Source organism: Corapipo altera, unplaced genomic scaffold (genome assembly GCF_003945725.1).
Source record: "Corapipo altera isolate COAL_440 unplaced genomic scaffold, ASM394572v1 59, whole genome shotgun sequence".
Taxonomy (NCBI): domain Eukaryota; kingdom Metazoa; phylum Chordata; class Aves; order Passeriformes; family Pipridae; genus Corapipo; species Corapipo altera.
The window spans coordinates 795,133-810,678 of record NW_020884917.1 but is presented as its reverse complement, the minus strand read 5'-3'; the positions used below and the strand labels follow the sequence as shown (position 1 = coordinate 810,678).

At 36.4% G+C, this 15,546-nt stretch overlaps 1 protein-coding gene across 2 annotated transcripts in view; it reads left to right on the top strand.

Moving 5' to 3' along the window:
- Positions 1 to 13,053, top strand: part of PDCD6IP (programmed cell death 6 interacting protein) — a 34,898-nt gene extending 21,845 nt beyond the window's left edge. For both annotated transcript variants that reach the window (XM_027655970.1, XM_027655969.1), the window contains exons 9-18: positions 639 to 762; positions 1,416 to 1,593; positions 1,987 to 2,098; positions 2,859 to 3,028; positions 3,768 to 4,016; positions 5,184 to 5,318; positions 6,198 to 6,292; positions 8,950 to 9,079; positions 9,450 to 9,655; positions 10,460 to 13,053. In XM_027655970.1, the coding sequence (XP_027511771.1) occupies positions 639 to 762; positions 1,416 to 1,593; positions 1,987 to 2,098; positions 2,859 to 3,028; positions 3,768 to 4,016; positions 5,184 to 5,318; positions 6,198 to 6,292; positions 8,950 to 9,079; positions 9,450 to 9,655; positions 10,460 to 10,628 (1,568 nt within the window). In that variant the 3' untranslated portion in view covers positions 10,629 to 13,053. The remainder of the gene's footprint in view (positions 1 to 638; positions 763 to 1,415; positions 1,594 to 1,986; positions 2,099 to 2,858; positions 3,029 to 3,767; positions 4,017 to 5,183; positions 5,319 to 6,197; positions 6,293 to 8,949; positions 9,080 to 9,449; positions 9,656 to 10,459) is intronic.
- The last annotated feature ends 2,493 nt before the right edge of the window (positions 13,054 to 15,546 follow it).

Sequence of the window (15,546 nt, the reverse complement as noted above, 5' to 3'; positions counted from 1 at the left end):
TGTCATGTGAAAAAATAAACATTTAATTTTTGAATTGTATTATGTGTTCAGCAGTGTTGTTGCAGCTGCTGTTTGTCTTCTTCAGTTTCTCGTTGTTGTTCTTGATGATAAATGTAATAAAGCACAGGTTGAAAATTACCTGAAATGTACAATTCTCTTAAAGATATTTCTCAGATTTTCTCAGCAGTTGTATTTTCTATATTAAACCAAACTTTTTAATTTCAGAAGGAACAGTATCAGTATTAACTAACCTAGTTGCTGCTCTTCTGTAAAGTTGAAAAATTTCAGTTTGACTGGGCAGCAGAGTTGTGAAAAAATGATTCTTCCCTTTCTCATCTTCTTCCTTTAAAGAAACAAAATTAGAAATAAAACCTTAAGGAAAATCTGACTTGCAATCCTACAACTGATTTAAATATATTGCCTTTAAATTATTTCTAATGCAAATTCAGTCTTAAAAATTGAAATCTGAAGACCTGTAGAAATAGATTTTTGTTTCTAAGACAAAAAGTGGGGAGTGGGGGAGAGTATCTTAAACTGTTTAGGTCAGTAGTACAACCTGTACAAAAGAGCTGTGAAGATGTTTGTGTCCTTTTACTTTCACAGTGCAGCCTGTGTAATTTATACTACTTTAATTGCAGACCTGTTTGAGAAGATGGTTCCATTGCAAGTGCAGCAATCTGTGAGTGTTTATAACCAGAGGAAGGCAGATCTGGTAAACAGGTCAATAGCCCAGATGAGAGAAGCCACAAATCTGGCAAATGGGTAAGTATGGCCCCTTGTTAAATTTCTCAAGACACGCACTGGTTGCCTTGCAGCCTGCAGGTACCCAGATTACAGCAGTGGGTTTTTTTCATTATTATGTGGTAGACTGACCAACTTAAAAAATAGAAGTGGTATTTAGAACTACTTTTCTGTAGGTGTTAAAATTGAAACCTTATTAAAGTAGTATTTATTGTTCTTCAATATTTCCTCATTTTTTAGGAGTCCAACACTTGCTTAGAAAAAGTTCCAGTACGATTAATCTAGAATGATTTTCATACTCCAATGGTCAGCTTGTATCAATTGTTTTGTATCAGTTACTGAATAAATTATGTTTTTCCCCCCAAAATTTTTTTTCTTTAAAAAAAATAAACATTAAAAAATTATCTCAAGCTGATAGATAGGAATGTAACTCAAGGACGTTGTTTCTTTTATCTACCAGACAGTTACTACTTAAAATGTTTGCCACATTTAAGTGCTAAAAGACTAGGATTTCTTTAGTTTTTTAAGAGCTTTGAAACATATAAAAATGTCTAAAAGTACATTACACTCTGTTTCCATTATAATTGACTGTGTGATTGATTGTTTGGATAGCAGTGTGGTTGTCAGGATAAAACTACAAACAATTTCTTTATTTAACATGTTGACTTTTTCAGTGTGTTGGCTTCCCTCAATCTTCCTGCTGCTATCGAAGATGTGTCTGGTGATACTGTTCCTCAGTCTATTTTGAACAAGTCTAAGTCTGTGATTGAACAGGGAGGAATTCAGACTGTTGATCAGCTGATCAAAGATCTGCCCGAACTGCTGCAAAGGAACAAAGAAATTTTAGATGAAGTAAGCACTTGATCTTGAAAAACATCACCACTGAATGTTTTTCTTTAAATGATAATAGAAAAAAAATGCACAGTTATCCAAATGCTTGTTAATAGTACTTTAAAAATATGCTATTTTAGTGTTCAGTCCATACAAAAACTGTGCTGTCACATGTGGATTTTTCCTTACAAGTATTTTGCTTTTAAAATTGTTGGTGGGGAGGGGGAAAGCATTGGGAAAGCATTCTAAAGAAATTTGGGTGATTTTTGTGCCTTTCATACCTGTTTTTTATTTGTTAAATTAAATTTATAAAGAATGTATAAGCATTTTTTTGTTTTCTACACTAGCTGCATATTTTGAGGCTATTTCATGTTTAAAACTGCCTATAATGCTTGTAACATTTTACTCTTGTAGTCTTTGAGATTATTAGATGAAGAAGAAACTACAGACAATGACCTGCGAACAAAATTCAAGGAGCGCTGGCAGAGAACGCCATCCAATGAACTCTATAAATCTTTAAGGGCAGGTAAAGTTCATGTTTCATGCTTTGGGTTTTGGGGATCCTCTAAAGGTGTCTGTAGTGTAAATTAAAGTAGTTTTCAATGCTCTGGTGTTAAGGTTATGCCAAAATATTCTTATTGCAGTTCGTGCCATTATTTGGAGTTGAGAGATGTGATAGCAGTGCATTTGCTGCTTCTTTTTCACCCTTGGCATGTGCATGCATGCTTAAGTTTCAGAAAGCATATATAGTGAAAAATGACTGTCCTAAGGATCTGATTGCAGTTACCTCTTAAATAAATTTTTCTTTGTATATTAACATTTTTTTTTATTTATTTCCCATCAACGTGGTTTTGTCTCTTTAATGTGGTGTTTTGTTTTGTTTTTTTTTTTTTCCCTGGCAGTTAGTCTAACTACTTAGGACCATCACTGTAGCATGCTTTTTGTGTGCTTAATATATGTTGTTTTTTGAAGCTAGTAAGGATACCACTGCCTCAGTTGAGCAAAGTTACGGGGGTTTAAATCTGGGGTGTAGTTCAAACCAGTGTTCATTCCTTTGTGTGCTTCACTGGAGAATTACTATAGGTGCTTTGTTTATACCCCATTTAAAACATAACTTAGAAGCTTATGTTTTGTAAAAGTCTTAGTAAATAACTTTATAAATGTACAGGCTCATAAAAATATATGAAGACTTGCTGAAAAGCATGAAAACTGCTCAGGTGCAAAACTTGGATAAAAACAAGTTTAGAAATGATATAAACACCCTTTTTTTGTCCTCCCATCCCCAGAGGGAGCCAATTACCACAATATTATGAATAGAGCTATGCAAGCAGATGGGCAGGTTAAAGAGCGCTATCAGTCTCACCGGGATACGATTGCACTTCTGTGTAAGCCAGAGGCAGAACTCAACGCAGCCATTCCTTCTGCCAACCCAGCAAAAACATTACAAGGAAATGAGGTAAAGCATTGAAATTGTCTCTATTTTGAAAAGAAGTGCTACTCGTCTGACTAAGTAAACTTACATGAATTGGTGTGGAAACTGCTCCTTAGTTGCTCTTATTTCTGTCACAATTGATACAGGTGGTAACTAACATTTGGAAAAGAAATTGTCTTTATGTTTAAAGTCCGCTTGAGTATATTTTGTTGTACTTAGTGTGAACAAAGTCAGTTGGCATGGACAACAAGACTCGTTGACTATTATAAATGGAGCAATCTTTGACTATTTGTATGTATGGAGGTGGGGTGTAGTGTTTGGGTTCTTGGGACAGATAAGCAATCTAAGACATAGCTCAGTATTTTAAAGTACTAGGCAATTTCACCAACTTGCTTTCCAAGAAATTAATGGCTTATCTACAGCAATATTATTATTTTTCTCATAGTGATTTGAAGTCAGTGGGTTTGACTGCCATTTTAGAATATCCTGTTTGAAGGTATCTGATCAACTTAAAAAAGAATTAAACATTTTGTAGTAATTAAGCGTTATTAGTGAAAGCAAACCTCTAGATGAGAATATAGCTTGAGAAATGCTTGAAGATCTTTGTTTTGTTGTATTTTGTCCTAGTTTGTGATCTTAAACGCATTCATAAAGGAATAGTCATGCAGGACAGTGAGGAATGCAAGATGGAAACAAGTAGTAGAGTATACTTCTGTAATAATTCTTCTAAACCTGCTAACTTCTGACAATTTTTATTCCCTAGGTTGTTAATGTCTTAAGAACTTTGCTGGCCAATCTGGATGAAGTTAAGAAGGAGAGGGAACAACTGGAAAATGATCTGAAATCTGTAAATTTTGACATGACAAGCAAATTCCTTACTGCACTTGCACAGGATGGTGCTATAAATGAGGAGGCTATCTCTGTGACTGAGTTGGACAGAATCTATGGGAGTTACACACAGAAAGTGCAAGAGTCCCTGAAAAAACAGGAAGAACTTCTCAAAAACATTCAGGTATGACACTTTGCATGTTTTCCATCCTCTTAAACTAAGGGCAATGATACTTCTACCTCTGTAGTACTTTAGAAATCTCACTGTGCTTTCTCCTCTCTTTTGCTTGTTCTTGTGTCATGTGCCAGTTGATACTCCTTTACTCCTTGATCACTGACAAATACAGGGATGTCTGAAAAAGAATGAGAATTTTTAGTAGATACTCCCAGAACTCCACTGTAAATTCTCTTGGACCTTTTCTTGGCCTAGTTCTGGAGAGGGTTTTGTCCTTGACAGAAGCTTAACTGGAGCATTTAGAATTTTTTGGGTTTGTTTCGTTTTTTCCTTTCATTTATACTTCTTTCTGGTATAATAGGAGACCTGTCCATACTGTCTACTAGAAAACGTTTTGGATCTCTGAAGTATATTTTGGTTTATTCCTAATTGCTGTTGACAATATGCTTGACTTCCAGCATGTGCAAAGCTCATCAAAGTAAAACCAAATAGAATTTCCCAAAGTTTGTTTATAAATTCAGTCTTAATTTGTCGGTAAAACGAGAGGCAGGTACCTGAAACACCTAGCAAAAGAGAGTCTTAGTGCTTGGAGAAATTAAAATAGCAGCTTGAGTAATGATGGAGACTTTTTACAGTAGGGAAAAATTCTTTTTAAATGACCGTGTGCACCACGGTTATTGAGGATTTAATATTTGAATGTAGGTAGGTGATCCTTCTGTGAGTTTTCCTCCTCGCTGTCCTTCGAATAGCTTGCCAAGGTCAACCAAATTTGAAGTAATACTTCTTAAAAATCCTAGCTTTCAGTATGATTTTATGAATATCAATGTAGGCTAGTACAGGAGAGAGCCTAATTAGTATAACCTCTGAAAGAGAGTCTGCAGGATGAGCTTCAGAATTATTAAAGGCAGCCCACAACAGAACAGATAATTAACTGGTGTCTACTGCCAGTGAGTTAACATATGTACAGTTCTGGAATATATATTATCATGGCCACTGTGCTTAGCAGATGACAAGTATTGACGTACGGCGTGTGGATGGAAGGTGAGGAAAAGCAGGTATTGAGGAAAACAGGTAGAAGCAATGAATGAGAGGAAAAAGAAGATCAAACATGCAGAATCTTACATGCATTGTAAGCTTGCATTATTTTCACTGCTTATTTTTTTTTCTTCTTTCAAGAATGCACACCAAGATTTTTCAAAGATGAAACAATCAAACAACGAATCTAATTTAAGAGAAGAAGTTTTGAAGAACTTGGCTATAGCAAATGACAACTTTGTGGAACTTGTAGCCAATTTAAAAGAAGGCACAAAGGTATGGTGATGCTTAAGGGATTGGAAGGATTGTTGTTTCTTTTTTAATTTACACAATGAGATGTGAATCAAAAATAATAACAAAATTTGGAGATCTGCTAGCTGAGAGGTACGTTTTTGAGGATTTTACTACTGAAGCAAGTTGCTTGAATTTTGATTGTTTCAAGAGCTGTGAAATACTTCTTTGTTGCTATCTGAAAAGTAAGCTTTTCTGAGTAATAGGAAAAGTTGTTAATTACAGCTGAGTAAAGGATGTTGAAACACCCAGGCGAGCCATTTTATCCAAGAAATTCATTAATCTGTTTTCTCATGGTATTTAATCACCTTATCAAATTTGTGGGTTTTATGTTGATGCTGCATACATGAGAGGCTTCTGGAAGTTGTCTTACTGCTTCTGTATTAAGTTTACTACTTCTGTATTAAGTATTTTTTCTGGTTTATTGATAACTCACTAAAGGAAAAAAACCCCAACCTCTGAGATATCAATACAAATGAAATGCATGAAATTGAGAGCAGTAAGATTAAAAGAAAAAGAAAAAAATATCCTTTACAAAAATAAATAATTCATCATCAGAAGTGATCTAGTTTTTCTCTGGTCTCAATACGTTTTTATAGTGTTGTCTTAAACTATTTTTATATTTACACACAAATACACACACATAAACCCCCACAGTAGTATGATGTTACAGGGGTGGGCAACAGCTGACTAATTTTGGTTTTGAAAAGCCTTATAGAATGCACTAGAAAACTATTGGAATGGCAGGTTCTTGGCACTGTCATAATACAACACTCATAACTGGATCAATATGTAGAAGTATGCTAGCATGGAATCTGAAGGTGTTGATGGAGCTTGTTGGGTTTTTGTTTTTTTCTTTACTAGTTTTACAATGAGCTGACAGAAATCCTGCTGAAATTCCAAAACAAGTGCAGTGACATTGTCTTTGCTCGCAAGACTGAAAGAGATGAACTGCTCAAGTAAGATTTCAATGCATTGTTTAAAAGCATTGTAGAAATGGTTAAGTATTTATCAGAAATTAATCTTTGGGGATATGTTTATTATGGTACTTGATGAAATGAGAAGGAGGAACAGGTATGTTAAGATTCTCAACTCTTCTTTGCTTTGATGCTAACCCTACTCTTCCCTCCCCTGAAAAACAAGAACAGTGATAGGAGAAATAAATAGGAAAATCTCCTTTGAAGTCTGTTGTGGTTTTCCTGTGTACAGTTCAGCATGAATCTGTTTCATGTTATGATTTCACTCTTGGGGTTTGTTTGGCATGTATGTTTTACTCATTTTGTTTTATTCTTTCCTTTGAGGAAAGATTTCTGCACCCTGCTCCTGCTGTCATTTTAGTTTGAGAAATTAGATAAATGCTTCATCATATGATTGCCTTCCATGTGTCCAGTGTGATGGGGGGAAAACTGTTCTACACTGATATTCCACTTCTGCTCTGTAGTCTGATCTTGTCTGGTCTGTTTTTTTATCATTGTTTAGATATGTGGGTTGCCTACACTGCTGGGGAGAGGAGCAGATTTTGTCCTTCATATGAGGAAAAGTATTTGTTGTTGTCCCCCATATGTGATCTGGCCTAGTATAGTGTGTTTCAGATGTGATTTTTGGGCTCTCCTCTTAAGAGGAAAGCATAACTGAAAAGATTTGTCTTTTACTTAGTGTTCTTTAGCAGAGCACATAGTCTTTTTTAAAAAGAGCTAGTTGTTATTAAAATTTTAATTGGTGAAGCTGCAGTTGTTCTATGCATGTACCATGTCATGAATGGGATACTCAGCCCTCGACTTTTACCTTTCCTAACTTGATCCTTTGTAGAACTGTTCTTTTTCATTTGGGCATTGTGCTTGTAAATGAATTCTTAATTACAACCCCTTCTGCCTCTCTTTGGCTTCACACACTCATGTAATTTGGAAGCTGAAGGCTGCCTAACCAAGGCATAGGTCTGAATATCTCACATCTCCATGTTCAGTGTCAAAGTTGTAGGATTAGTGTTGACAACATTCAACTGAGTCTTTCCATGATATATTTTACTGCTTCGTGTTACCTGTTCAGTTACATGAAACCCAGTCACAGTTAGGGGCAATGATCACATTTGGGATATGTGTAGTGTGCTTCTACAAAATGTGTTTCTTAGTGCACCCAACCCACAGCTTGAGGGAATAAAATGTGTGTTTTGCCTCTTCTCCCTGCCCCCTTGCCTCCCAGCTACAATAAAAATGTTGATTGTGGGTTGCATCTTAGTGGAAATAAATTTCTTTAGGGAGTTTCTCATTTAGAACTTCAGTGTGAATTTTTTTTTTCCCCCTACCATAATGATTGCCCATTGGAGGATCAGTTGTAATAGTGTTTTAAGCTTCATGTTTAATGCAGTTGGTCACTCTGTGGTCAAAATATACTTCACTCTGAAAGGCACCCATGTTCTGTAAGACATTGGTCTTGTCTTTTAAAATCACATTGCAAATTACTGCTTACATCCCTTGTGTCATCTAAGATATTAGGTTTGGGTTTTTAGTTTCTGTATAATATGGTGTTGAATACTTGCTTCGCTACCTACAAGAAATAGTTTCAGATATACACACACATATGTAACAGAATATCAGGACAGTATTTCCAGCTTTGTCCTCATCATTCCTTTTTCCTGTCAGGGTAATGATGAGGACAGTTTTCTTGGAGTTTTTATTTCAGTTTTGGGTTTTTCTATGAAGTTTCTGCAAAAGTGGCCAGTGTTATTCTTTGGAGCTCACCTTTGCTGCTATGTAATAGGATCCTGTATTTTATTACTAACTAGACTGTACACTTTTGTCAGTCTTCTCTTTATTCTGTTTCACAGTGCCAGCTATCAAGTTCTAGCTGTTACATACTGCTCACAGATATTTTTATGCAAAATTTTCTGAAATTTTAAATACTTCTTTAAGTCTCTCTGAAGAATCTGCCCCATCTCAAATATTGAATCTTTGCATTGAGATTTGCATTCCTCTTAGAACTGCTTCCTTGCAATGTTCATGACAAGTGAAGTGCAAAATTATGCTGTCTAATGGCAGCTTGTAGTACAACATGACACCAAAGCCTCCCAGTATCTTATCAAAGTAAGATATGAAAAGTAACTTACCAAGGCTTATTCCAACACCAGAGGTAACAGAATAGAGAACCTGAAAGCTCATATGCTGAGCCATCGAAGTTTTTTCTGGGTTTTTTTTTGATAGTTACATTTACTCAGATATAAATGATATTGCAGTTTTTCATGTGCATTTTTTTTTTTTTTTACTCTTCTGTTATCATTTTCCATAGACATGAGGTTTCCTTAGCTTCTCTGGAAGGCTTCCAAGTTGCTAAATGTTCTGATGATCCTGTAATTTCTGTTCCCAAAGCTTTTGGCTAATTCCGTGATCTATACCTAGTATTTAGTTACAACATAAAGACATTATTGAAAATAAATGTAACAGTTAATCAGAGGATGGTTTCTGTGGAAGTGATTTAGACTCCAGATTTAGTTTGAACTAGCTCAGTGATCATGCTTTAAATATTAGATTTACTCTGTTGCATCTTTTTGGCTTAGCTTGCTGAAACCCATAACAAACAATGCTTAAACTAACCTCTATGTTTGCTGGTTTGTTTTTAATAGAGATTTGCAGCAAAGCATTGCTAGGGAACCCAGTGCTCCCTCTATTCCCCTGCCTACATATCAGACCACATCAGCAGGAGGAAGTAAGCCAGCGGCATCGACTCCTACTCCAGCACCAAGAACCATGGTGGTAAATATATGCTGTGGAATTTGTGGGTTGAAAGTAGAAGGTCCATACTTTAGAACTCTAAACTGATCTATAATTTGCGTATATCACTCCTCAACATATTCGTGTAGTTGGAAATGTGTTGAAGTGAAATAGAGGGCAAAATTAAAGACTTTGCAGAGAGGTGTATTATGTGTATTATCGGGGTTAATAATTTATAGATTTGAAATGAAAAACTTATTGCCTTTTAGATGCTTTGCATTATTATCTGTATAGACCAAATATAGAATGTCTGATTAAAAGGAAAATAAAAATCAACTAATCATATAACCACAGCTTTTGATTCCAAGACTTACATAAAGAAGCTCCGACTTAATTCACTTTCTCTCATTAGGGGACTAAACCACAGCCACCAGCACGGCCACCACCACCAGTGATTTCTGAGACAAGCAGTTCCTCTTCTGCATCAGCACCCGCTGGAGCACCTGCAGCTCCTGCTGCTGCTCCTGTTCCTACTCCAGGAGCCAGTGCACCTGCAGCAAGCACTGCACCTTCACAGGCACAGGGACCTCCTTACCCAACTTATCCCGGTTACCCAGGGTAAGCTATGGGAGTACCGAAGCAGCTTTTCATTATCCTGTTATTTAAAAGCACTTTTTTCTTGACATTTTAAAATTAGTGTGTTATATTTTAAAATTAGTTATTGTTCCAGTTGAAGATATGTTTAGTGTTTGAGGCAAGAAGTTTTTTTTTTTTTAATTTTAGTTTTAATCATGTAACTCTTGTAGGAATCATTTGCTAGTACCTTTTGTGGGAGGGTTCATTTTAAGTTTTTACAGCTTTTTTTAAAGGAGAAGGAAGGTAGGACTGCAGTTCTTTAACTGTGGTTTCTTGACTATTGCCAACTCTTGCTTAATCAGTTGGTGGTGTTTACCTCAAAAGTGTTGGCACATCTAATTTTTCAAATCTTAGTATTGTGCCTACTTTGATGAAAAATACACAGAAAATTGCAGTTGAGTAGCGTGCTTTCTTCTGATGCTTTTTTCCATCTTCCTGGTGTTATCCCAAGGAATTGAAGGTAGCTGCGGTCTTCTTCAGTAGCAGGCTCAGCAAATGTTAAAATATGCACAGTGTTATGAAACAGAAGAGAATCAATTGAGATCAGTTCTAGTTCTGGCAGGTTGCCTTTACCTTCTACCTGTATTTCTGTTCCATGCACTGTCATTGATTTCATGTTTGCTCCTTGAAAGTTACCACATTTCCTGCTGCACTCAAAGTAAAATGTAAAGAAAACATTTATGGAGATTGCATGTCTTTTGTATCTATTAATGAGTTATTTTTGCAAATTAACATCGTCAATGTTTTGCAACTCAAGTATGCTTTTATTTCCCCCCCCCCATGCAGGTACTGCCAGATGCCAATGCCAATGGGCTATAATCCATACATGTATGGTCAGTATAATCTGCCATATGCACCCTCACCTATGTATCAAAACCCTGGACAAGCACCATATCCGCCACCTCAACAACCTGGATACCCTTTTGTTCAACAGCCTTATTACCCTCAGCAATAATGTGTCTGCAAAGAAGCTCTGCTTGTTAAAATTTGGGAGAAATTGGCAATAAGCATACTAAAACTTCTAGCTTCAGTTAATGTACCATACTGAACTGTATGCAGCTATAACTCCTATCTCTTGTTAACTGCTCCAAAATGTCTAGATCAGTTTTTGATTACACTAAAGTCTTTGAAAGATCTACTGCAGTGGTTTAGACTGTAGACTAATGCCAGAACTAGAGCCTAATTCAACAGTCTGAAACTGTACACTACATGTTGGTTAGACCAAAATATTTGTTTGAAAAATCCTGTAAGTAACAAATAGGTTCAGATGAGAAAAATGAGGCAGTGTGTGCACTGGGTGTGATATATTCTGCAGAACCATATAGCATTTCCTTCTATACTCTATTGGTTTGTATTTTTTTTTTTTAGTTTAGTTAAAATATGCTATTTTGTCTAATAATCAAGGCCTTGTAAATCATCAGTAAAAAGAAATAAATTACTTGAGAATGGTTTAAACAGTTGGCATTTTCATTACCATAAAAATGTGTTTTATGTGTCTGTAGATTGTTTCATTTGTCCCTTAACTTTCATAACATAAATAACTTCTTAAGAGTTTAGCCTTACAAGTGAATTTCCACCTCTTTTCCTTGATTCTGTATTTTTGTGACAGAATCTATAATTAACCATGTAAGTGTTGGTAGATGAAGTCTTACAGGTGGAGTTTTCCTATAACTTTGGAGTGTATTTAACTATAATACATTCATTACCATTTTTAAAGAATGATTAGTCATCTCCAGGATACTACTTAAAATAAGGGAGGTCAGGGTTCTTTTACAGGACCAGTGAATGGTTGTTCTAACTTGTGTTTTCCAAAGAAATGTTGATGAGAAATGTGTTATGGTTCAAAATAGAGCAACTATTGATTGTTGGAGCTTTGCAGATTCTGTTTTTAAATGATCACTTTTTTTCCCTTGAAAAAATTGATGTATTCCCTCAGGGAGCTTGTTATCAGTGGAGAAACTTTTTTTTGTGGGGAAAAAAAAAATCTTGTAAATTAAAGCACATTGAATGTTTACTTTTGGATCCATCTTCTCAAGGGATTAATAGCCTTGCACTACATTTTACATAAGATAGTGAAGAGTCTAAGTTTGGGGTTAATGGCTTCTACCAAATATTTGCTAACCATTTATCAGTCTTTATTTTTAAAACAGGTTTGTCTAGTGAGGGACTCTCCATTCATTTAGCCCCTGATGTGAGTTATTTGATTCTGTGGGACAATTAATTTTCTGAGTGCTTCATACAAGATGTTCTGGCCTTACAGAATAACTACCATAGTACCTATGTTAAAAGTTATTCCTTTGTTTTTCTATTTAAGTGCCTGATTAAGATATCGAGGTATATTTTAATGTAGGTGTTTAGAGGTACCAGTTATTGTAGCATCTGGGTGGAAACCTCGCTGGATCATTAATATTCTTCCTCATAAAGAAAGCAGCATTCATATCCATATGAGCTCCTTTCTTTCTGTCTCAAGTTCCTCTTGCTGTGTGATCACTCCAGTTACTGTGTGAAGACTCCTGGTCTTTAATACTCCCTAACACCCATAGAAAATGCGAATCGAAAGGTAGAAATAAGCATTCCTTATAGAACATGAGTATCTAATTCTAAACAAATTTATTAAGCCTGTAGAAGCTCAGTGATGTGGGGAACACGATGAAGTAAGAGACTGCAGCACCATAGATAAAACTGTGCACAAGGACAGGTGCTTTGCATTTCCTTATAAACACTGTTGAATGGGGTGGCACAGGAACCTCTCCATTTTTTTCCCTGATAAGAATGCATAAGAGGCAAGCGAGGACAATGAGAAAAAGCTAGGAAGATAACTGACTGGAAATAACAATCAGAACCTGATTTTATTCTAACTGAAAAAACAGTAGTTTTCCACTGATTTCACTGTGTCAATGTGAGCAAGTGCAAGTCTAATGCAACCTTTAAATTCTAAATTTTTAGTATGCTGTGGCCTGTAGGTTTTTCAGTTCACACATTAGATGCATTTGAGCTATTGTGTAAGTAAGTTTTGTCTCTAGTGCCTCAGTTGATAAGACTTATTTTCATGCTGTATAAAAACGTAACTTGGTTCAGCATAAAGATTCTTAGAACTGAAATTTCCTTTTTAAAATTTTGTAGATCTGGAATCACTGTCAAGACATTTTTTCCAGTTGTGTTTTTGCTTGCTTTAGTCTGCTATTATTTGAATATGTGTAGAAATCTATGCATTATGTTCAGCTTTCAGTTTTTCTCCTTTTTTTTTTTTTCCTAAAGAGAACCGAAAAATCCTGAGACATGTTATGTATCTGCTTTTAAGCATGCAGCTGTCATGACTTTGGTTGAAATGTTATCTTGTTCTTCTATAGTTTATTAAAAAAATCAGTTAGAAAACCTGATTTCATGGCGTTTCTCTTGAGTCCTTTGGCTTCAGACAAGTGTTATTTTGAGAAGGATGGAAATAAGTTATGGGCCCCCAAGAATGTTTGTGCTGTGGTGAAGGCGTATCAGCTACAGCGTGGAACGGTCGCCTGTGTGTGTGCAGGTGCTTTATGGTGCAGCAGCTGCTCTGCAATAACAGCCAGGTTCAGGTCCTGGTAGCTGTGTTTCTTTCCAAAGATGATGGAGCATATTTCTCTTCTGATTAAATGAGGAGGAAAAGGTAAGGTGGTGCCTTCAGAAACTTGGATTCAAAGTTTGTTTTTTATGAACTTATGTTAGGCTGGGTTTCGTGAGACTCACAGCAGCGTGTGTATTAAAACATGGGTAGCAAGATAATTAAGGGATTGTAAGGGCAACTAACTTTAACACAGTGTCCCTGTGGACACTCCAAGAAGTCAATTTTTTTTTCTTTTAATTTTTTTTAAAGAAAAAGACTGTATTATACCATGATTACTGCAGTTGCTGTGTGGAGAGAAAAGTTTATAATCACAACCTTTTGGAGACTTTGAAGTCAAGCATATATTTTGTCTTACATAAAAGCTTTCAATGCAATTAATGAGAAAAGCGGGTCTTAGGAAGCAAACTGATTGCAGATCATGTGTGAAATACCAAACTGTTGCAGAGCTAGTAGGTCTTTCCTCTGCTTTTTCTTCTTATTTAGTGTGAAAAAGCAACTTCTTTGCTGACTACTAATTTGACATTGCCAGATAATGATGGTTCTTTTACTATCATCCCAAATGAGATGAAGGATTATTTTAAGTGCTTTTTAGGGCTGATCTGTGGGATCTAGGTTCAATTACACTGAATGTAGTCCTTTGCTATTTCAAAGTACTTTGAAGTGGTATATGAACTTGACATTCTGCAACAACCTCACCTGTTGTCAGCTGAAAATCAAATTCTTTGGAAAGCAAATTTTTCATCTGCATTAGCTGAGTGATGCACTTGTTTGCTTCTAAAATGTATTCAGTTCTGAAGTGACTTGCATCTCAGAAGCTATTTTCTGGCATGTATTTATCCTAACAACAGAACATTAAAATAGACTAAGCTGACCAATTGTGGGTTTGAGTTTTGGTTGAATGAAGCTGCCTGAATTTTCAAGAGTTCATTATGTTTACAAGAAACTTTTTTTCAAGTTTCAGCACTTAAAAGATGAGCTATTACAGCACAACAACAGCCAAATTGCTTTTTTGTATTGTTTATGGGGAGGATTTTGGATTGTTTTTGTTTCATTGGACTAGTGTTACATGCTAACTTTTTAGGTTTACTATGACTTTTGAAAGGTATATTTGAAATAGTGTTTATTTTTTTTAAAAAAGTGACCTGTTTGTCATGATAGTACTGCTAGACTAAAAAAAAAATGTAATAATGTTTCAAAAACATAGCTGGGGTTGAGATTTTTGTGGTTGGGTCTCAAATTTGGAACTATAGTAACTTTTACTGGCAAGCATACAGTTAGTGTTAATCTGAAATGATGACTTTAATCTTGCATCTGATTCCCATAATTGAGTATAATAGTCCCCCATACTCTCAATTGTATCTCAGTTGTTGTATCATGCTTTTTTTTTGAGTACTGTTTCTACATCGATGTGAGAAGCTGGCCACCGATTTTATTAACCAGGTTGTAAAGAAAAACTGCTTACTCTCAAGCATGAAAAGATGACTGACATTGCAAAGTCAGCACCAAGGCTTCACCACAAATTACTGCTATCGGTCTCTTCGGCCCTTTCGCCTTTAATCCCTTCAGCAGTTCTGCACAGCGACACCTGTCTGCATTTCCACTTCTAAGGTAAAGCATTCCTGAATTCTGGAGTGCTGTTCTTGGTGCTGGTAAGCTGCTGGAGTGTTTGCTGGTGTGAAGGCAGCCTGTTCCAAGCAGTGCACTTTTTCCAGCCAAGTGTGGTGTGTAGTTGGGCAGGCAGGGCAGTGGAACAGCTGTTCCCAGCAGCCAGCTCCGTGCAGCTCCCCTGCTTGGAGGCTGAGGTGGTGAGGAAGCACATGGCACGGGCCCTGCTACCCAGCTGGCCTTGGCCCCTGCTTGTGGGCGCGTGTTGTCCGTGTTGGCAGCTGACAGCATCCAGCTGCAAAAACACTCTAGAGACTTGACCCTGGCATCAACCTTTATCCTAGAGTGACTTGCCCTCTGACGATGCGGAACCTTTGACATTCAGGAACATCTGTCCTTTGGTCTCAAGTATCCCTTGACCTTAAGGATCCTCTGCCTTGTGACCTCAATTAACGTTTGACCTTGACAAACCTGTGCTCTCAACCTTTGACTGGAAGTAACATTTGACCTCAACTAACCTCTGTCCACTGACCTTGACTAACATTTGGCATAGGTTAACCTTGGTCCTGTGACCTCAAGAAACCTTTAATCTTGAGTAACCTTTGTCTTCAAGTGACTTTTGAACTAGCACAACCTCTGTGTTCTGACCTCATGTAACCCATGACCT